This window comes from Nyctereutes procyonoides, unplaced genomic scaffold, assembly GCF_905146905.1.
Source record: "Nyctereutes procyonoides isolate TBG_1078 unplaced genomic scaffold, NYPRO_anot_genome, whole genome shotgun sequence".
Taxonomy (NCBI): Eukaryota; Metazoa; Chordata; class Mammalia; order Carnivora; family Canidae; genus Nyctereutes; species Nyctereutes procyonoides.
Genome location: NW_026575126.1, coordinates 69,125,254 through 69,147,438, shown reverse-complemented (window position 1 = coordinate 69,147,438; position 22,185 = coordinate 69,125,254). Strand labels below are relative to the sequence as shown.

General features: G+C 48.5%; 1 protein-coding gene across 3 annotated transcripts; it reads right to left on the bottom strand.

The window, feature by feature from the left end:
* Positions 1-113: 113 nt before the first annotated feature.
* Positions 114-21,949, bottom strand: AGFG2 (ArfGAP with FG repeats 2). 3 transcript variants are annotated; one of them, XM_055341190.1, is made up of 13 exons: positions 21,587-21,949; positions 13,806-13,899; positions 12,430-12,545; positions 11,179-11,332; positions 10,424-10,589; positions 9,617-9,742; positions 8,896-8,928; positions 3,906-4,026; positions 3,674-3,759; positions 3,405-3,488; positions 2,227-2,355; positions 1,827-1,912; positions 115-1,535 (listed from the first exon to the last, which is right to left on the bottom strand). In XM_055341190.1, exons 1-13 carry the CDS (start codon positions 21,805-21,807, stop codon positions 1,476-1,478), a joined length of 1,476 nt encoding a protein of 491 aa, XP_055197165.1. In that variant the 5' UTR covers positions 21,808-21,949; the 3' UTR covers positions 115-1,475. The 3 variants fall into 3 exon arrangements, with proteins under 3 accessions (XP_055197167.1, XP_055197165.1, XP_055197166.1); XM_055341191.1 differs by having other exon boundaries at positions 10,424-10,577; XM_055341192.1 differs by lacking the exon at positions 8,896-8,928 and having other exon boundaries at positions 114-1,535.
* Between the last annotated feature and the right edge of the window lie 236 nt (positions 21,950-22,185).

Sequence of the window (22,185 nt, the reverse complement as noted above, 5' to 3'; positions counted from 1 at the left end):
CCAGATGCTATGGCTGTTGACACAACATCCTCAGGCGGACAGTCTGGGGAGGGGCCGAGGATGCACCGGCCTGGGAGTGGTCTACTCCTGTACTCAGGTCCCACCATCGCCATCTCCATCCTCCAGCACCACCCTGCCCCGTGGGAGTCACCCCCTCACTGCAGCCACCTCCCACTGCACTCCCTCCCACTGCTAACCAGGACTCCAGCTCTGATGGGGCCTGGCCATGTCCAGCAAGGAATTCCTGTCCTGAGCCAACAGGATCATCATCTTCACTGACCTACTAGGCACACTGGGGCCCCTCAAACTAACTCAAAGTGAGACCATGTGAGAGCCATTTCCTTTTTCTTCCAAATGCAGTTCTTTTCCAACATTGCCTGCAACAGCTTTGGTGCAGAGATTTTGGGGGTGGGGGAGGCACATGGGAAAAAGATAGGAAAAAACCCAGCCAATTGCACAAAGCCTTTCCCTGGAAAAGCCCAGGCTCTGGAGTGGTCAGGACTTGTGAACACCCTCCCCACCACCTTCTGGAGCTCTGGCTTTGCTGGTTGAGGCACAGATGGGGATCCATTCCATTTCCCATGTAAAAGAGCTGTCTGGGAGCAGGAGAATTGTGGCATGTGTGTGCCTGTGTGTGTGTATATATAATAGGCTATATTAGAAAATTCTCTATGTATAAATATAAAACACTGGTATCCAAACATGACACCACAGCAAACTAAAGTGCTTGACAGGAGTTGGGCATGTCTAAGTATATAGGTAAAACTACTATTCATCCTGAGTACCTAGGATGAGGGAGGGAGCTGGAGAAGCAACACCATGGAGGGCCTCCTGGCGTGATGGGGATAAAAGGGTGTGCTGGCCCAAGCCAGGGCATCAAGGGCATCCTATGCCCCCCCGCCCCCGACCAAAGCCTTCTCAACCTGTCTGATCACTGTCCAAGGTCAACACCACACCTCATCTCCACTTTGACCCTACTCTGCCCACCGTGCTTCTGTCCACAAGGAGACCAGCATGGGAAAGCTGGGGAGGCGGGGAGGCTTGCTCCCACAGGAGAATGCTGGTCCGTCTGCACCCACAGCTTCCTCTGTCCACAGGGCTGGGGGTGAAGGAACCACTATGTATGCTGAAGGCAGGAGAGGATTATTGTCATCATAATTAAGAATTTGAGAAATCAAATACCAAGACTCCTCCAGGCCAGTCCCTGCCTGCTTTCCTCTTGGGCCTCCTCCTGGGTGGGAGCTGGAGTGGGGATGGGAGGAAGCCTTGGGGGCAGCTGACAGGGAAGCTGCCCTTTTATCTGCAAGCCCCAAGCAAAGCATTAGCACCTCCGCCATCCCCAAGACCCCTTCCCTGCAAAACAAGGCCCATTCTGGTCTCAGACCCACAGAAATGCCACAGGCAAATGGTCACCAGAGCTCCTGGGAGTAGAGGGGCCCCAGAGGGTGGGGAAGAGGCCCCCCAGGGACACAATGCTACAAGAATGGGTTGGTGGTTGAAGGTCTGGAGGCAAACGGGCTTGATGAGGATCCAGTCTGAAAAGAAACAACAGTCACCAATTAGGGGATTAGGGGAGAAAAGCTACAGGCCAGGATTCCTTTCTCCCCCAGAACTGCTGAGCCTGAGGATTCTGGGAAAGTTGGTGAGCTGAGGCAAGTGGGGGGCAGGGGAATGTGGGAGACAGCAGGACCCATTGACTAACCCACTCACCGTTGCACGGTGAAGGCAGGGCTTCCACCCCACATTGCCCCATTCTCCTTCAAGGATTCTGCCCCCAACCCCCAGAGACAGGCCATCCCCCACACCAAGGCCATACTGGCACTTGCCATGAAGGGGTTGGTAGAGGTCCCAGCTGGCTGGCTCAGTTGCCTCTGACCCAGCTTGGCTGATCCTAGGTCGCTGAAGGAAGAGCCTGGGAAGCAAGAGCAAAAACTCAGCTGACAGTGTAAGCCCTTCCCCTCAAGCTGGTGCTGGCCAGCTTTGCTGGGCCTCCCTGCATCCTACAGTGGCAGCAAGAGTGGGCCTTTCTACAATAAGGGTCTGGAGCAGAGTCAGAGGACACTGGCAGGTCTGTGGCTTCTCTGGTGCCCCCTACTGGTCCAAAAGGGAACTATTTCAGATATCTGACATCCTAACAGTCCTAATATTCATACCCAGCCCCAATTCCTGCAGTCCCTTCGGGTGAGGAATGGGGTAAGAAAGGAGGGTGTGGTCTGAATCCCTTACCATTCTGCTGCTGAGTCATCGAGGTCTGTGGGGGGAACACTGGCGGTGGGAAGGTGCTGACAAAGGCCCTGGTGGGAGGCACTGTCTGGGGGAAGCCAGGCCCTGTACTGCTCATCCCAAAGCTGGACCCTGTGGAATGAGGACATGAAGGTCAGGAGAAGCTCTGGAAGGCAGGCTGGAGAACAGTTCTTCCTAGATCTGTCCAAGATTGGGACATGGGATAGAGCGTTTCCCTAACCAGAGGTACCCAGTAAAAGTACCCTGAGTGAGCCATTGGAAGTCTTCAGCTTTTTTGTAACCTAGTAAACCTGCCCTCTTCCTGCCCATGGTGGCTTGTAGCACAGACAGAGGGCACAGCAGTGCTGAGCATGGGTGTGGCCCAGAACTGGGGTCAGCTGCCAGCTACCTGTTAAACTGCATCAATGAAGGCAAAGTACTAGCCCTCTATGTGCCTCAGTGGTCTCATCTCTAAAAGTGGGACCATCCCCTTTCCTAGGGCTGCTGGGAAAAGCAAATCCTTGGTGTAAAGCCCTCAGCAGTGTTTGCCACACCGTCAGGTCAGCATGCAAGCTGCTATCAATCTCTCTTCCTGGTCTCAAGGTTTTCAAGAACAACAACAACAAAAAGGTGGGGGTGGGGTGGGGTAAGCGTGCCTTTGAAGAGAGAAGAGCTGAGGCTGCAGTGGAATAGGGACTGAGGAGATCACAACACTCTGGCAGATGAAAGCAGGGACCAAGGACAAGGCTGTAAGTGGGACACAAAAGGGAGAGAGGCTGGGTGCTGGGGGGATACGGCTGAGGGGCAAAGAGGGAGAGTCACTGCCACATCAGCCATTAAACCTGCAGAACCGGCTCGGGTAAGTAGCAGCTTGTTTTTTTGTAATTCTTAAATTCTGATCCTGGGACTTGGGTGCTTCTACTCTTTGCCCACTAGGTGGCCTGTAAGTGAAACCCGGTCTGGCCTGGTGAAGGGTGAGAGGGGGACTAGTTTCAGGAAGACCACAGCTGCCAGCTGAGGCTGTCTGCCACTCCTCCTGACAGAGGGGTGTGTGTGCGAGAGAGATAGACAGACAGAGAGAGCCAGAGACAGAAGGACAGAGAAAGACAGAGAAACAGAGAGAAGGGAAAGAGAAGGAGGGAGAGAGGAATTTGCACTCTAGGCAGAGTCTGGAGGCTTACCTGTGGCCAGGCCATTGGGCTGGAATGGGTTGGTGGAAGGCAGCTGGGGGTGAGTAGCAGGTACTGTGAAAGGGTTGGTGAAGGCTGCTCAGGGTGGAACCGGGTAGAGGCGGGAGAAAGAGAGGGTTACTCTTTACTCATGTAGTTAATATTGGGCTGATAGCATTCCTTACAGTCTCGGGGTGCTCTTTCTCTACTTCCCTCTCTATGGAAGCCCATTTCCTCTTGGCCTCAGATCCCCTCCCAGGGTCTCCACAGGCAAGACTCACCTCCGAAGGCAAGCCCTGTGCTGCCACCACCACCACCAGCTGGGGCCGACTGGAGCGCAGGGACCTGGCCAGCCACCCCAAAGACGCTGTGACATGGAAAGAGAAGTCAGTGTGCAGGGCACCCAGGATCAAGGGACCAGGGGATGGCAAACCCTGTTCTGCTTGACAACGATGGGAGCAACTGAGCAGGCTGGGAAAAGCCTGCTGCCCCAGAGCAGATGTCTTGACCTACCTGCTGGGGATACCTCCAGCTGATGCTCCGGGCCCCAGGAGGCTGCCCATGTCTGGGAGGCTGTTGGGCTGACTGGTGGGTGCAAGAGGAGAGGCACCAAATGGAGTCACTTGGTTGCTCCCTGGGCAATGACAGGAAACAGAACGGGGAGTGCAGGGGTGAGGCAGGAGGGAAGGTGCAGAAGAGATGGAGGTGGGGGGAGCAGGGGAGAAGTAGCAGAATGATGGCATGAGTGGCCCCCACTGAGTTCTCTGAGCTTATTTCCCCCTGAATCATCCACTTCAGAGGGCCTTGACTCCAGCCAAGAATTCTAGGCAGTTTAGCCTTTCTCAGTCTCCCTAGTGCTCAAAGCCACCACTGCTGAGAGAAAGCTGCCCTCCCCTGGGTCAGGTCATTCATTGTCCCTCCTGGTCCAGTTTGACTCAGTTCTCATTTTTTCTTCAAGACCTGGAACCACCTGTCTTTTCCTCAAACCAGCATTTCCATGTATGGACAAATCACAGCAAGGGACAGGTAGAGGGGATGGGGGGTGTGGGAGTGGGTGAGGAGCTGCGAAGGGCAGAAAGGCCCAGACACTCGGGAGCCTCTCATGGAAGGCAGAGCCCCCACTGGAGCACTGAGTGGAGATCTCCAGCTGAGAGCTTGGCTCCCACTCCAACCAGAGCCATCCTAAGGCCAGGGGCTTAGATCAGGGTTCCTCTGACCTCTCTGGTCATCACGTCTGAAAAAAAAAAGCACCTAGGGGTAGCTCACATGGGGGGCTTACAAAACAGCCTGAGAAGCCCAGGAAATTCCTGTCCTTTGGAGAAAGACTCTTTATCGGTGTGTCTCAGTGTTATCTGTATGGTGGGAATCCTGTCAAGCACTCTGGGCCTCTGGGCTGCTCTGAGGGTAAAATGAGGCTACAGATGGGAAAGACTTGATTTTTATAGGTGCTGGGAGATGTATACTGAAGGGAAACGCACTTTGCCTGGTGTCTGCCACATGACAGTGCTCAGGAATTGTTTGCTGCGTGACTATGTGAGAAGTAGAGTGTGAGGAACTGAACTCTAGTTGGGGCCCTACTCCCTGCTACTGCTGTGACCTGAGCAAACTATCTTATTCTCCTGAACTCATTTTTGTCCTCTCCATAGTGTGGTACACTCCTATGGTGTAGGCACACACCTATCTATGGTGGCACAAAGCGCCATAAAGACAGCCCCCACAAACCCTGGTAAGTATTCTCAGGAAGTATTCTGGAATCTGAAAAGTACACAAATGTGAGGGATCACCAAAGCCTATGATTTAAGAGACCATTTCTGCGGTCAGAGGAATAAGATGAGGTTTCAAAGGAAATGTGATGGCTAGCTCAGATCGTAAATGCAAGTGAACAAGAGGCTCTCCTAGACTCTCAGCTCCAGTCTTTCAGCATGTTCCACCTCAGCCTTGAACAAGAGGCCCCACCTGTAGGCCTCCCCACCCTTCGGGTTCAACAGAACCATGTTTCCAGATGTGCCTTCCCCAACCTCTGTCTGAATGAGCCTGGTTTTCCTCTCATAACAGCCCTGTTCTTTGCCCTCAGGGCACCTGACATCTTTGTAGTGACATATTTTTATTTTTGTGTCAACTGTGTCCCCTTCTAGACTAATTCCACTACCAGGAGTTTTCTCACAGATAGAAGTTGTAAATGTGCCCAACATGACACATGCAGGGTTATTAACAGCAGCACTGTTTGAGAGTAGAAGACTAAATATTCATCATTCATTCTACATATTCATCAACATAGGATGGATTAAATAAATTACGATATACACATAAGCAGGGCTATTGTGCGGCCGTAAAAAAAACAATACAATGAGGAAGCTCTTCATGTACTGATAATAAAATCTAGCAGTACTGTTCAGTTAAAACATAAATCAAGGTGCAGAATGGTATGTCTATTATGCCACCAAGAGTGTTAAAAAAAAAAAAAAGAGTCAGTGAAGGCCACAGGCTCCTCTTCCCAGAGGCCAGGTAACCTAAAGTCTGTTTGTGGGAAGAGAGGGATGTGATGGCAGAGGTGGAGAGTAGAGGTGAGACTCAGATAAGCAAGCTGATGGAAAAAAGCCTGTAGAGAGTGGGAAGAATGAACAGGTAACCTTCACAAGGGAAGACTCTTTTGCCTCCCAGAGGTGAGAGGAAGAGCCGGGGAAAGATAAAGACACTAGGCAAGGGAGGAATGGCAAAGCCAGGCTGGTTCTCAAATCCGTATTGCTCCCTGGCCCCCTCAAAGTTCAGCCTGGTTTCTCCTCAGTTAAGTTAGGGGCTTTTTTTTTCTTTTCTTTTTAAAGGATTTTATTTATTTATTTGGCAGAGAGAGAGAGAACACAAGGAGAGGGAGCGGCAGGCAGAGGGAGAGGGAGAAGCAGGCTCCCTGTTGAGCAAGATGCCTGATGCGGAGGGGTGGGGGTGGGGGGGCTGGATCCCAGGACCCTGGGATTATGACCTGAGCCAAAGGCAGACGCTTAACCAACTGAGCCACCTAGGCGTTGGGGCTTTTTTCTGAAAACTCCAGAACAATCACTTAGGTCAGAAGCCTCAGTACTGCTTTAGGCCTGTCAGGGAGCAATCAGGTGAGAGAAGGTGCTTGCCCCACTGGGCTGTGCCCTACTGGGCTGTGTCTCCTGATGGACACTAGAGGGCAGAGCCCGCCCTCACTCTGGTAGGGTCCACAAAGGGCACTTTGTCAGCCCATTCTGGGAAGCTAGGTATACCTGTGCTCCTGTTTGCTTCTTCTGTACTTCCAGGGCCTCACTCCCTGTGGCTGGATTGGCATACAGGCCTTCTAGCAGTTTCAGGGGAAACTGCAGTTTTAGAAACTTCCCCTCTCCAGACTCCCCCTCAGAAATATAAAATACAACCAGGCTTGTCAGAAAAGACACCCACCTCTCACCCAATCCTCCCTACTTTATACCCAGTAGTTCTTTATGTCACACTCAGAGAACCACCCTGGTGATCACGGTGCAGTGGGAAGTGAACAGGATCTGCCACTCATCAGCCATTGGGGTTTGGCCAAGTTACTGGCCAAGTTGAGCCAGTTTTGTCAACTACAAAATGGAGATCTTTCCTTCCTCATGGGGATAATATGGGGATGCTCCTAGCAATAGCAGGAGCCTCACAAGGGCTGATAGGCTCTGGCTGGCTGCAGACCAGCTGTGTTTTGAGATGACTAGACACTGGACAGAAGTTCACCTCAGGTTCAGCCGGGGAGGGCTCCGGGACTGACAGTTTCCTTCTCTTCTTCAAAGGTTGGCCTTTTGGACAAGGGATTGCGACAGGCATGCATCTCCGACAGGGCCAATTTATAACCACCTTGTATAGGTGGCTTTCTCTCTCCCAAGAGCACTTTCTTCCTGCTACACTGAATATTTCTGTGCCAGCTTACATTCTTACTGGTAGCATGCAAAAGGGCCAATTTCCCTGCATAGTACTGGCCATTACTAATCTTTAAATCTTTGAATATAACTTGCAAAATTATTTTCTTACCCTAATTTGCATTTTCTCTAATTAGTCAAGTTGAGAACATTTTCATGATTTTTTTCTGGGTATTTGCTGCTTGTATTCCTTCCCTGTTATCCTATTCTTTTTTACTTATGGGAGTTTTATTATTTTTATTTTTTATTTTTTTATTTATTTAGGATAGTTACAGAGAGAGAGAGAGGCAGAGACACAGGCAGAGGGAGAAGCAGGCTCCATGCACCGGGAGCCCGACGTGGGATTCGATCCCGGGTCTCCAGGATCGCGCCCTGGGCCAAAGGCAGGCGCCAAACCGCTGCGCCACCCAGGGATCCCCTTATGGGAGTTTTAAAAACACATGATGGGGGGATCCCTGGGTGGCTCAGTGGTTTAGTGCCTGCCTTTGGCCCAGGGGGTGATCCTGGAGTCAAGTCCCACATCAGGCTCCCTGCATGGAGCCTGCTTCTCCCTCTGCCTGTGTCTCTGCCTCTCTCTGTATCTCTCATGAATAAATAAATAAAATCTTAAAAAAAAAAAGATAAAAACACATGATGGCTATTAGCTTTTTGTCTGTTTTCCACATTGTAATGATCTTTTCTGTTTCATGCCTTCAAGGACAATGAAACATTGTTATGGGACATCTTTCAGGATACCTTTTATTATATAGAATGTGACCTAGACAATTTCTATTTGTTAGAAATTGATGTGATGTCTCCTAGTCTGTGGTCAAATTGTAAAAGGGTTCTGTGTTTGAAAATTCTATCTTTTGGGACGCCTGGGTGGCTCAGTGGTTGAGCATGTGCCTTCAGCTCGGGGCGTGATTCTGGGATCCTGGGGTCGAGTCCCGCAATCAGGCTTCCCCCGCAGGGAGCCTGCTCCTCCCTCTGCCTATGTCTCTGCCTCTCTCATGAATAAATAAACAAAATCTTAAAAAAAAAAAAAAAGAAAAAGAAAATTCTGTCTTTTGATTACAAAGTTCTGCTTATATGTATTAGGTCAACCTTGTTCAAGTGTTACTCAAATGGCCTACTTTCTTCCTTATTTGTCCATCTATTCTATCTATTATTAATCTCATGAGTCTACTATCATCCCCCTCTCGGTCACTCTGTATTAGATTTTCATTGTGTCTAAGTTTTTGCTTTATGACTTTCAAGGCCACCCTGTCAGGTACTTTAAGTTGGTAATGTGAGAACTTCTTTGTGAATTTTAACTTTCATCAATATGAAATGTCCCCCCTTGTGCCATTCAAAAAAATGAAAATAAAATAAAAACAAAAGTGAACAGACAATTTGAGGTGGCACAGCGGGAAGGCTGTGGGCAGAGTGAGAGTCGGGGAGTCTGGGCTCTGGGCCGAGCTCTGCCACTCTGTGGGCTGCATGACAGGGGAACCGCTGAACTGCTTCATTTGTACGATGGCTACATTTGAAGGGTTCCTTCCAGACCTCAAAGCTCTCAGCTCAGAGGACCTGAGAGGTTTCCGCCTTGGGTGGGCTATGAAGTGGGAAGAATAACTCACCAAAGCTGTAACTTCCAGTTAGCATCCGACTGGCTGGCAGTGAGGGTAGAGAAGGGGAAGGGTGGGTGGGTGGGGGAGGGGAGAAAGAGAGAGCGTAAGTCACTAGCTTTCTCCAGACATCAGGTCTTTATGGCACTCTGGCTGCCCTCCTGTGTGTCCAGGACATGCAAAGGCCGAGGGCCAGCCCCAAGGCTATGAAGACTTGATGTCTGGGGACTCAGGGAGGAACCAAATGTTTAATGACAGTGGCCTTTAGGGTCTCTTTCTTTTTTTGTGTGTGGGGGTCTCTTTGAACACAACACTGAAGATATATGCTTCTGTTCTAACAGGGGTGAGTGAGGACTTCTGGAGACTATCTTGGACTTTGACCCAGTGCTTGCCCTTTGGGCAGCATACATCGCAGACCATCAGAGTACTCTAGAGGAAAAGTCATGTCCACTTTTGATTTTTCGAGGACTGGGATCCCCCAAACTTCCCGGTCAGAAATCTTCTATGCACACCCTGCACAACTGCTACTGCAACTGAGCTGTTTTCTCTACAGGGCAAAATAGAGCAGTGGAGCCACTCTTCCTTTCCCAGGGCTGCTTCTCTTCCTCCCCTGTCTCCTTTGCCCAGATCTCTAGGTTGGTGCAGATGTGAATGAAGGGCGATGTATGGATGTGGAAAACTGAACATAGTCAGAAGAGAGGAGGGGACTAGAATAGAGCAGGGCAGAATTTACCTGTGGCTGTTGGCTGGGCCTGGAAGGGGCCTTGGCCAGCTGGAGGAATGCTTCCAAATGCAGAAGAGCCGGGGCTACTGCCAAAGGCATCGAAGTTGGCAAAGCCTCCATGGGAAGGTGTCTGGCCTACAGGTGGAGGGAATATAACGGCTATATATATAACATGCTCATAGAATTGTTATAATATATACTAATTCTGAAGGCCAAAGGGACATTGCCTTTACACAGGGTCCTGTTCAGAGAGAGGTGGCAGGGGCCTGGGCAGAGGGCCAAATAACCACTGGGGGCAAGGGGACCTCAGAGGCCTCCAAGCTCCCTCTCCACCATCTTTTATCCTTACTCCATGAGGCATTCACATTTTTGTCAGGGCCTACTTTGGGCTGAATCATGTGGAAAAAAAAAATCGTTTTTGGTGGGGGAAGGGCTTGAAAAGAAAAACGGGAACTAGATACCATTTTATTCAACCCTCTGTTGGCTGCTGCCGATCTTTGGGAAGAGGGCAGGGGGAATGGAACACGTGATGAGCCCCCTGATCCCATTTTAACAGAAAAAGAAAGTAATAAAAAGGTGATTTCCAGTGTTCTAACAGGAAGTGCTGGTAGTCCCAGACTGTGATGTTTTCTGGTCAAACTGGTAGATATAATCCTGGCCACTCTCATTTGACCCCAGGCCTTCCAACTTTGATGCTTCAGAATTATCATCATGTTTGCAGGACAGGACAGGGGTGGGGACCTGGTCACCTCAAGGGCGTGAATTCCTTGTGTCAGGGGTATACACCGTGGGAATCTTCTCCCAAGCCCCACTTACCCCCAAAGGCTGGGAACGCAGCAAAAGCTGGTGCCACCTGGGGAGCAGCAAAGGGGTCTCCACCTATGTCGGCCAGCAAGTCAGTACTGGCTTTCTTGATGGAAGAGTGGGGAGGTGGCTGAGAGCTCCGGGGTTGGGACGTCCGAGGCTGCGACTGACAGATAGACTTGAGAGGAGAAGGCATGACATAGAGCACTTGGGGTCCCAGACATGACAGGGCCCCTTGCATGGCTCCCTAGGCTGCCCCCAGATAGGCAAGTGGAGAGAGAAGAGAGGGAGAAACTGCCCTCAACTGAGCGATTTCCTGGGCAGAAGCTGCCTGAGCCCCTCATGTACCTAGCTTCTTTGTCTTCATAGTGTACCAGTTCCCAGAAGCAAACATTTTAGGGCTTCTCAGAGAAGGTAACCCTGAGATACACAGGGATGGTGCCAAGATTTTGCCGCCCCCAACACCCAGAGCTGTTACTTCCTCATCTTTTCCAGGGGTTTGAGGCAGCATCCTGGCCCCTTCTGTGTTTCCTTGGAGCAATGGTTAGGTTTGAAGTCGATACTCTGACTTTCCTAAATACCACTTCCTGTTGGGTTCTTTCTTCCAAAAGATAGAAGAGTCTGAGGTGAGTCCAAGACATAGGTCTGAGAACCAACTCACACCTCCAATACTGTTGTCTGCTAAGTCCAGGGGATTGGACTTAGAAAACTGACATCCCTGTCTCCCAAATCCCCAACTAGCCTTGAAGGGCAGGTCTGAGAGTTACCTGGCTAGAGGTGGAGGCAGCAGCTGAGAGAGATGGCACAGGATCCCCCAGAAGAGTCCGCAGGGGCTTTCCTTCTGGGATGGAGCCCTGGATGGGGGTGGAGGCACTGCCTTTGGTATAAGCAGGCCCCTTGACTTGGTCTGGGGGGACATACCTTTGAGAAAGAATAGCCAGGCTGAAAGGAGGGGTAACACCATGCGCCATGCTCAGTGTAGGCACTTGAAAGCACAGGTGACATCCCAAGTCCCTTTGCCCTTTCCCACTTATTCCTTTGTTTGAACTAAAGGGAATTGAGTAACTCAGCAAAGTCCTGCCCATCCTGAGTATCCCATTTACTGTCGGATGCTCATTCTTTTCTGCAGTAATGTTCACTTTGCTCAGATGTGGGCCTGTTTTTCCCTCCTCTCTCCTTTCTCTTTCTGACATCAAACCATTTGGGTTTTAAGTAATAATGTGTCAGTAGTGCTGCTGGACAGGTGATCCTATTTTTCAACTTCCTTTTTATTTTCTAGCATTTCTGCGAGTTCCTCCTTCTCAGTCCCACAGAAAGTTTCTGCCACCTCCTCTTCTAAGTGCTCACAATCTATCCTGACAGCTCCTGTGACTTCTGATAAAATCCCCTCCACTCTAGCATATGTATGTGGTCTCTACTCTGGAAGCATCTTCTTTATCTGGAGGAAACCCCCAGGAGGGACTCCAAAATGCTGTTTTGTCCACATCAATCTCCTTGTTGTCTGAGTTCTCTTCTCCACCCTATAGTTAGCCCCAACATATACACACCCCTGAGATCAAGCAATAGGAAGAGCCACCTGGGGAAAGAAAAAGCAAGGGGGAGCAGAAACAGTGTTTTTGTCACCAGGAAAATAGAACACATATACATTGTGGATGAAATGATGGGATGGGTTAAAAGCACAGAATTCTAGGGTATGTGCTTCCAGCTGCCTCTTTGCATATATGGGCCCAGCTAAGCTATAAACCTGATCCACACTCCCACAGGCCTAGCCCCTCTCTAAGCAGCCTAGTATCTCCCCAAAAGAGGAGCATCAAAGTTAGTAACTGGGGACAAGTTGTCCTTTAGGTAGTTCCATGATTCTGAAGTCAGAATTGAGCCCTAACTGAATCTGGATGGAATATACTCAACCCAAGTCTGGCCTTTGAGAGAAGAACCAACTCAAGTCTGGAAACTAGACTGTCAGATAAAGAATCCCTTTGGACATGCGTCTCCATAGCAATATCCTTCCTCCTCCTTACCATCTCTTCTTCTCATATTTTTCCTGGAGAAATTCCTTCACCTTCTGAGGATCCCTGGAATCTGGTATTAAAGATGTCCGAGCATCAAAAAGACCCAGCCAAATCTTCCTGCAAACCTAAAGGAATGGAGTCAGGTAACAGAGGAGTTCAGGCATAAAGCATGAGATGGGAATGATACTACTTCCAATTTATTTATCCATACATATTAATGAGCATGGACTCATGTGAGGGTCTGGGTATACCCACAAAGCAGACGATCCGTGGCTTCACAGAGTTGACCATCTAATGGGGAGGTCGTGCCTTAGGTAAGTAAAAACAGATTTATAATTAAGGGACGCCTGGGTGGCTCAGTGGTTGAGGGCCTGCCTTCAGCTCAGGTCGTGATCCCGGGATCCAGGATCGAGTCCCATATTGGGCTCCTTGTGAGGAGCCTGCTTCTCCCTTTGCCTATGTCTCTGCCCCTCTCTCTCAGTCTGTGTCTCTCATGAATAAATAAATAAATAAATCTTGGGATCCCTGGGTGGCGCAGCGGTTTGGCGCCTGCCTTTGGCCCGCGGCGTGATCCTAGAGACCTGGGATCGAGTCCCACATCAGGCTCCCGGTGCATGGAGCCTGCTTCTCCCTCTGCCTGTGTCTCTGCCTCTCTCTCTCTCTGACTATCATAAATAAATAAATTTTAAAAATTCAAAATAAATAAATAAATAAATAAATCTTAAAAAAAATGATTTATAATTACATATTATGACACATCTTGTAAAAGAAAAGAGAGGACCATGAGAATTATGGGGAATGAAATCTGGATGGGGGTGGGCTCAGGGATGATTTTCAGAGCTGTGGCTTCCAGAACACCTCCAGAGGCCTTCCCTTGTCAGTATCCTCTAAGTAAGCCAGTCACCCACAAGCTAGGAGGACTGGACTGCTAACAGCAAAGACAGTGTCTTCCCACCACCAGCAGATTTAGCTGGGGAAGGGGTTCAACAAACATTCGAGTACATGGCATGGGCTTATACCCAGGGTTCTGAGGGTCAGATTGGTAGAGCTGGCTCCAGATCTTACTCTGAGTCAATTCTGAATGCTCATCAACGTGGTGCTCTAAATGTCAAGGGGCAGTCTTCCCTGTGAGTGCCTAGGAGTCACCCCCTATAGAGATTTTGCTCCTTTCCCTGCTTTCTCTAACAAAGGCCTAGACAAACCATAATTTGTATAATGAAGATTCTATGGATATATAAATATGCATAAGACATAGTCAATACTAAAAAATAAAAGAAACTGGACCAAAAAGGAAAGCTATGGTTTTTTTCCATAATCATGACACACAGGTCCCCTGGCCAGCAGGGCAACTATAGCCAGTAACCATTCCATCGGTGCTGGCTTACCTCATTTCCACGGGATTGCAGGAACACTACTTCAGGCTCAGTGAAAGTTGTCATGGAGATGGACTTGACTCGATGGGGAGGGTTCAGGCCTCTCCTGTGACAGAGAAACAGGAAGAGAAGTACAATGTGGTTAGTGGTTAACACTGCAGGTCTGTTTATGGGAGGATGGGGAGGGAGAAAGGAGAAGACAACACATCAATTGAGGTGGAACTCAGGTAGAATTCCCTGGAGAAGCTACTTCCTGATTCAAGGAAAGAAGGGAAGTGAGACTGTTTTGGCAGCTTTTAATGAGAGTCAGGGGTGTGTTGGGATCCCCCTCATTCTGGAGAAGAAGGTAGGGCCTGCCTATCCAGAAGCCTTGTCTCCTTTGCCTGGGTTCCATGGCAGGGAACCTGCCTTCTCTCCTAGCAGGGTTCCTCCTGCAGGCTGAGGGGTGGGTAGGGTGGGGTGGGGGTGGGGGGTTACTTCTGGGAACTCAGAGATGTGCCCACATCCCATTTCCTGTTTTGCCATGGTTTTATACCTGGCTGCCTCTCCTCTTTGTCTAGACAGGAAGTGTGATGGTAGGGATGGAGAGGGGTCCCTCTCTTTTATTAAGAGATCTCTGAGAAAAGAAATAGTCTAGACCTTCTCAGCTCTAGATCTTTCGATGAAGCAGGAGGAAGTCAGAGTTAACCATGAGATACGAGATTGGCATGAGTCAGGAACATATATCCTGTAGTGATGCTTTTGTGCCAGCTCTGTGTATTCTGTTAACTCTCTGGGAGTCTATTTGTGCCCACAGAAGCCCTATAGAGATTACAGTAGACAAGAAAGCTTTCTTGCCCACACTCAACTGCCCTCTGGAGTGTTCTAACAAGGGAAACTTGGTGCTAAGCCAGGTTCCCCTTTCCTTTTCCCTTAAGTTTTACTCTAGTCCAGACCAACTGCATTCATCGGATGAAAACAAAACTGGCCAAACCACAACAAATAAACCAGACCCTGGGACCAGGTTGTGAAAGAGCATTGGCATATGCAGGAAAGATAGTCTCAGCTGATGAGGCCTCTTCAGACTTTCACTCCCCTGAAAATGGGCAAATCAAGATGTGAAAATAAAAGAAACTCTAAAAGAGGGTCCCGGTTGATGCCATCAGGAAAGCAGAGGGAAGGAGGAGATCACACAATTTACCAAATGGAAATCCTAGAGAAATTTCATGCTAACAGGTGTACCCACAAAATGAAGGTGTCCCTATGAGTCTAGAAGATGGGCAGTGTACATGTTAGTGTCTGTGTAAGGGTATGCCAAGGTGGTGGGGCGAGGGAGGGGGGACAGGTGACATGATACAGAGTGAAGAGCAACAGTTCCTTTGGATAATAAATTACCGATTGTGGGATTCTAACAAAGGACAGGACACCGAAGGCTACAATTGAAGATATTTTCAGCAATTCTGCTGCTAGCCTTTTAAGTAAAGGGTCTCTAAATACTCCTTTAAAAGACATTATCAAAGAGGACTGATGCCCTAAAGAAAGATTAGAGCAGAGAAATCCAAAAGCAAGGCTTTATAACTACAGGTCAAACAATAGCTCTTAAACTTGATCTGCCCTGAAGACTCTTCTAATCATATTTCAGAGATATTCCAGTTTTCTCTCTTAAAGCCTTACTAATGGCCTTGTTTTATTTTGAAGTCCAGACAGACTTTTATATTCTTTCCCTAGCTCTTGGTCACCTTAATCTCTAGGCTCTTCCCTCGCAAAATGCCAGATGTTCTAAGGTCCAGCCAAGCAGAGCTCTCTGTTCCTGTGATCCCAGTTCTTATCTTCACCTCTTACTTAGAAATATTTCCTTTGCCAAAATACAAGGCATAATGGTAGGCACTCTGGGGGATGCAATAGGACAGCTGTTTACCACTATATACCACATATATCACATTTCATGTAGGACTTAGTCCTTGATCAGCCGATGCTTGCCTACAATGACCCTAGGAGCCTAGACAAAGATACTCCTCAACACAGTTGGGTGCCATTTAGGCACACACAAGCCGGATCAGAGAGAATGTGGCACCAGGATGCAGCAGTGGGGGAAGGAAGGAACTGGTCATGGGAAAAGTAAAATGTATTCTGTTTACACTAGAAGAACAGATTTAAAGCCTATCACAAAAAGGTCATTGACATTTCCTGAAAGGACAACCAGGAACTGTTAGCAAAGTGTAAACAGGGAGGTGCTTCCTTATAGGGGGAGGGGGAGGGATTTGACCCATTCATCAGTCTAGAGGGGATGATTGGAACAACAGAACTTCCTAAGGCTAAGCTTGGACTGAAGGATTTTGGGAGGGTGGGGTGGAGGGTGGAAGATAGGATGAAGGGAAAGCAGAGAAAATAAGTGATTTAGGTGCTTTGGGCCAAATGAATCTGAGGGAACAGGATGTTTCCATAGCACAGTACAAAAAGCACTGCTCTGACCTTGATGTCTGTAGACTGGATTATGTATAACTAGAGCCACAGTTTGGGGGCAGGGAAAATTCTCTACAAGGCAACATTCTGCAGCCCAGGAAGAGGACCTAGTTACATGGCCTATGAGTCAGAGCATTTTGTTTCTGAATCAGAGAGAGGTCATTGCTGGCTGAACAGAAGCAATTTAGAAACAAGAGCCCCTCTCCTCCCAGTAGCTGAAATCAAATGTTAGAGGAGTGTTGGGTCTCTCTGGGGACATAGCAGGATCATGCAAGGGGCCAGATCTGAGTCACTGGCCTGGAAACAAACAGACTCAAGTCTCTAACTTGTACCCAGTCTCCCCAACATGACTCACAGGTTCTCCCCAAAAGAAGTGAGAGCTGGAAGGAGACACTGCCCTTTGGTTATCACAGCAAATCCCTTCTGTTATTTCTAACAGGAGGTGCTGGGGGAATGCAGAGATAAATTTATTTGCCCAGAATAGGGTAAGTTTTTCCAACTGAAAGCAAGTATATTACTAGGACTTGAGCCTCAGCCCAGTCATGACGCCTTTGACTTCAGTTTCTGTTTCTTGGGGCACCTGACCGGCATTTGAAGTACTCTGCATCCTTCTATGAAGTGCCCTGAATTACTGGCAGCAAAGCGACCTGCAGGGACCCTAAAGCCCACCCAATTTTCTCTCCTTGCCTCTCTCTCCCCTCCCTTATGATCACACAACTATTTCTACAAATACCACACCTTTTGTTTTTCTGTGGTCATCTCCCTCACAACCCATGTTTTGCTTCTATCTTGCTTCATGAAAGTCTCAAACTTGCTCAGCTGCTCAGATAAGAAGGTTCTGTCAGGCCAACAATGGAAAAAAACAGTTCTACCCAGCACCCAAGTTCTTTCATTTGTGCCGAATTTGGACTTGGGAATTCCTGACTTCTGAATATTTAGTGTTCAAATTCATACCTCCCAGGTGGGGTTTCTTTGCTTCTGGGATTCTAGTCCTCTCTGCCTCTGACCAGGGTTCAGCTAAACCACTGTTGGCTCTTATCTTGGACCCAAACATCACCAAAAAGAGTCCCTATTAGAGACTCTTACCAGTCCCTAATAGGAGAGCTCCCCTATTACCTGCTCCAGGCTCAATTTCACTAATTTTACGAAACTTCCTCCTGATCTAAAATCCCTGCAACAATGATAAACTGCTGTCCACTCATGTAGAGCCACACAGAATCCTCTGCCTTCCTCTTCAGGCTCATTCCCAATCCTTTTACATTGTTTCTCCTTCTTCTCATCTCTTTGGATGAAAAGTGAGGCAGGAGGGGATGGAGGGATGTGACTAATACAGGGGCAAGGGACATGTCTATCTCTCTGAGACGGATGGAAAAGTACTGAATTATTGAACAACACACTATGCCTTTTCTTCCATGGAGATAAAAGTGCTTCAACCAGGAACCACTACCAGCAAGTCCAGATGGGGAAACTAAGGCACAAGGAGGTTAGGAACTTGTCATAAAGAAAGAGCTGTCAAGCACACCTCGCACCCAGTCCAGAGCTCTGTCCACCTGACTTGTGACTTAATCCTGCTGTGGGAATGAAGTTGTGCAGAAGTAGAGGAGACAAGTTATATATTATTGAGACCTGAAGGATGATGGATTAAAGAATGAACTCAAACATCGATGTTAGGGAAGCATGCCACAGACTTTGCTAAAAAGACTGGGTGTCAAAGATAGTGCCCAAACCTGATGTCAATGACATTGTAGGCCTCAGAATCTATTTTCTTTTCTTTTTTTTTTTTTTAGAATCTATTTTCTTATTAAAGAAATGTGGTTTATTCATTGAGGCATCCAGGCAAACCAGAGCAAGAAAAAAACTTGAAGCCACTGCTTTGGAAAAAGCACTTTTTAGCAGCAATTTTTACCCCGTCCTAGCTTTGTTCTCTAGTAGAAGAGTCAGACACAACCAAAGACACAGCTGAATGTATATTTTGGGGAAATGAAAAGGACCTATATCCAGGTTAAGGAAACTAGGTATTGGACGAAAACCAAATGAATAAAACTAGGTCAAATTTGGGACCTACAATTGTGGCAGCATGTATATAAATTTAGAAACAGACAAAACTAGCAGCTTCTCTCTCAGTCCCTCACACCAACGCTGTGGTTTTCTGCTAGAGCTGAGAAAATATTTCTCATGAAAAAAGAAAATGAGAATGAGCTTGTACATGTAGTGACAAAGCCATAGTCATACCCACCCACCAGTATTAAAATCGAAAATTTTCTCCAGATCTTGGGAAATTCAACTTTGGCTGCAACAGTCAACTTTGCTCCATCAGACTGTGCAGCCAGCTGGGAACTTTGGAAATTGAGCTCACTGCCCTCAGAACACTCCATTCCCCTAAGAAGTGGACATATTTGTAACATACATGCTTAATAGAGAGCTGGCTTTCAAGATAAAGCCTGTCTCGCTGTCTCCTTTCCCTGGCTATGGTGCTAAAGTGTGGGACTTGAATTCCCATCCCCTTCAACACTGTTTTTTTTTTTTTTTTAAGATTTTATTTATTTATTCATGAGAGACACACAGAGAGAGAGGCAGAGGGAGAAGCAGGCTCCATGCAGGGAGCCTGATGCGGGACTCGATTCCCAGACTCCAGGATCACGCCCTGAGCCAAAGGCAGTTGCTCAACTCCTGAGCCACCCAGGAGTCCCCTGTTGTTCTTTAAACAAAGAATATTTTTTCTCTTTTCATCATCTTACCTCAACATGAGCTCCTATCACTCTCCAGCCCATGCTGAGCTTAATTTAACTTCACAGCACTTATTATTATCGGCAATTATATATTTAATGATTGATTTAGATAGAGTCCATGGCCTCCACTGTGGTATAAGCTACATGAAGATGGGTACAATTTTGTGCACTGCTATATCTCCAGTGCCTGAGACCATATCTGGGGCTTGATAGGCACTCGATAAATACATGTTGACAGACTGAATGAATGAATGGATAGCCTCCTAACCTACCACAATTTTCACTTCCCAGTACCACAAAAATCCTGATCTTTCGTCAATCAACCATGTGGATTTAAGATGTTAGTTGGTCTAAGTGTCACCCTGGAGCCATGCCCCTCCATGTCTTTTGAACTGTGTGTGCTCTCTTGTCACTCTGCAGCCAGTAGTAAGCATCCCATACCTCACACATTGTTTAGGCCCCACCTGCCAGGTCCTGCCAGCACCTGCCTGTCCCAGGGCACAGGCAATACTTTTTATAAAGTTCCTATGTGTGGCCCTACTTAGTTCATGCTAATTAGAACTCCAATGAGTTCTATATGGTGAGAAGTACCACCAGAACCCAGGCAGACAGTCACAGCCAGGGCAACCAAAGCTTTCTTCTAGAGTTTCTTCTGATATTTCTCTCCTTATAATGTCAACCTGCCTTTAGTTTACTGTGCACAAGTGATAAAGTTCTAAAACTGTGCACTGATATTTAAGGAGTTAACTGTTCTAGCAAAAGAAATCAGGTTTTTAATGTGTGCCAGATCCCTTGACCCTCCTTCTGTCCTGATTCAGGGATATTCATTATAGAAGGGAAATGTTATCTATGGGATACTTTAAACCAGGATCTATAAAATAATGATAATAGTGTCAGCTCTCCCATTTAGTTATGCTTTATCTTTTGTGCTGCACAGCTAACCATGGGGATGAATTAACACTGTTTCCAAACATTTTCTTCCTAGGACCTAGACTCTGATATACCATCAGTTTTATCTGCCTGCTCCCAGACTCTATAATCAGATTTTCCTCTTCACAACAGGATCTTCAGAAATCTGTTCTTTCTCTTTCTGCTATAAATAGTCCTAAACTTTGCTCTTTCTCTCCTCAGAGTACTTGTCCCAGTCTCAGGTCTATCCTTTTGCTTCATTTAAGTCTCTACTTTTTGACACATTCCTGTTTGAGTTCTAATTGTTGTCCCAAGAGCCATAATGGCTTTCACTTAGACCAAAGTCATTACACACAAGTGGGGTTGATCAGAACACAGGAGTTTGGCAAAGGAGGTAAAAATCAAATAGAGAAATAATCCTACACTGTTATCTTAGGAGACTTGGATCTTCATTTCTGATCTGCCATGATCCTAACTAATATCTAATAACAAATGCTGAAAACAGCAACCCCCATATGGCACTGGATAAATCAGTAAACCTCTCTTTGCTTCTGTTCTCCCATCTGTCATGTAAGAACAGTACTGCTCCCTTCCTGGCTCCTAAAGGTGTAAGAAGAAACAAGGAAAGCACCTTTTGTTAAATACAACACCAACCAACTAGACAAATATCAATGTATTAAAACCATTCTAAGCAAGTCCAAATAAATCTCTTGATAAACTTATACAAAATAGAGATACAGGGTTGGTATCCGATGTTAATCAGGCATTTAACCAAATAATTCCCTACGAGGAAAAAGAAACCCTGTAACCAGAAATCTGGCCTAGAACTGTGGCTCTAAATTAGTTCAGGCATGACCAAATTCAGTGCCAGTGCCAAGTGCAGCACTGCAGATTATACAAAACTCCCCCAAATCTAGAAAGAGCTGCCAGATGCAACTCCCAGGATCAAGCCATGGCAACAAGAAGCTTAAAGGTGTAAACTATTACACTTAGGATTGCTCATCCGGATCCCCAAACCTTTGGAAAAGTCAAGCTCTCTAACAGGGCAACCCACCAGCTCTCTTAAGATGTGTCAGAAATCTACTTCTGGGTAGTACTCCACAGCCCTGCACCATTAGGACCTGCACCTGAACACCGCAACATGGCTCCTTACCTGTCACTCTTTCTACTCTGTTAGCCCGGGTTAACTTACCTATTTTAAATTGGTTTCTCCATCTCACACACCAGGATGGGTACGAGCCAGAAGGAAGAAAAGTACACCTTCATCTAGAGCCCAGTTTATTCTACTCCTCTCCTGTTTGTCCCCCACCTAAACAGCGTTCCCTTTCAAGGTGTGTGTCATTCTCTGGTCCTTTCAATGTCTAACCACCTCCCCACCCCGGCTCCCTTCAACTCTCCCTACTTTCGGTCCGCCTGCCCTCCCTTCGAGAGTTTCTCCCTTCTTCTCCGGTGTCCGTCCTTTCCCCTGCAACGCGACTCCCATCGTGTCTTGTCTCCCCGGCCAATTTCCTTTCCCCGTGACAGCTCTGCAGCAGACGACCCTCTGAGCGCATCAGGCGCTTCCCCAGGCCTCTCCGCCACCACCCCTACCTCAGCTCGGTCCCCTCGCCCCGATCCCCGCTGCCTAGCCCCCTGCCCCCCTCCCACCCGCCGACACTCCGTGGCCCCTTCCCTGTCCTGCCCCGTCACCCCCCCCCCCGCCAGTACACTCACAGGAGGCCGGAGCAGGTGGTGCAGACGAAGCTGCCCACGGTGATATCCACGTAGGTGACCCCGCGCTGGGCGCACTCGAAGCAGTGGCGGTTCCCGGCCTGGCTGCAGCCGCCCAGCTCCCGCACCCGGCGACACCACACCTCCGAGGCCGCCTCCGCCTCCGCCTTTCCCCCGCTGACCCCGCCACCCGGGCCTGGACCCTTCTTCGCCGCCATCACCATGGTTGTCCGGTCCCTCGGACCACCTCCCCGCAAGTCAGCAATTGGCCCTTCAACTACGGCCACCTTCCCGCCTCCTCTGCCTCCTCTGCCTCCTCCGCACGCCCGGCTCCCCTGACAGAAGCTCGGGAGCCGGCGACGTCCGCGGGAGACTCCTCAACCCCTTGCCTCGCCTATTCTGCACGCTGATTGGCTAGTCTCCTCCCACCTCCTCACTCTGATTGGCTCGACTTTGGACGGCCTAGGGTTGCGGGAGCCGCCAACGCCACGCCCCACCGCCTTCACCCGCAGGCCTCTCCCATTGGCCCGCAGAGACCCTTGCCGGGAGAACTATGCGTGCCCTCTCCCCGTCCCCGCCCCCTCTCGCCACTGCCTCCACGG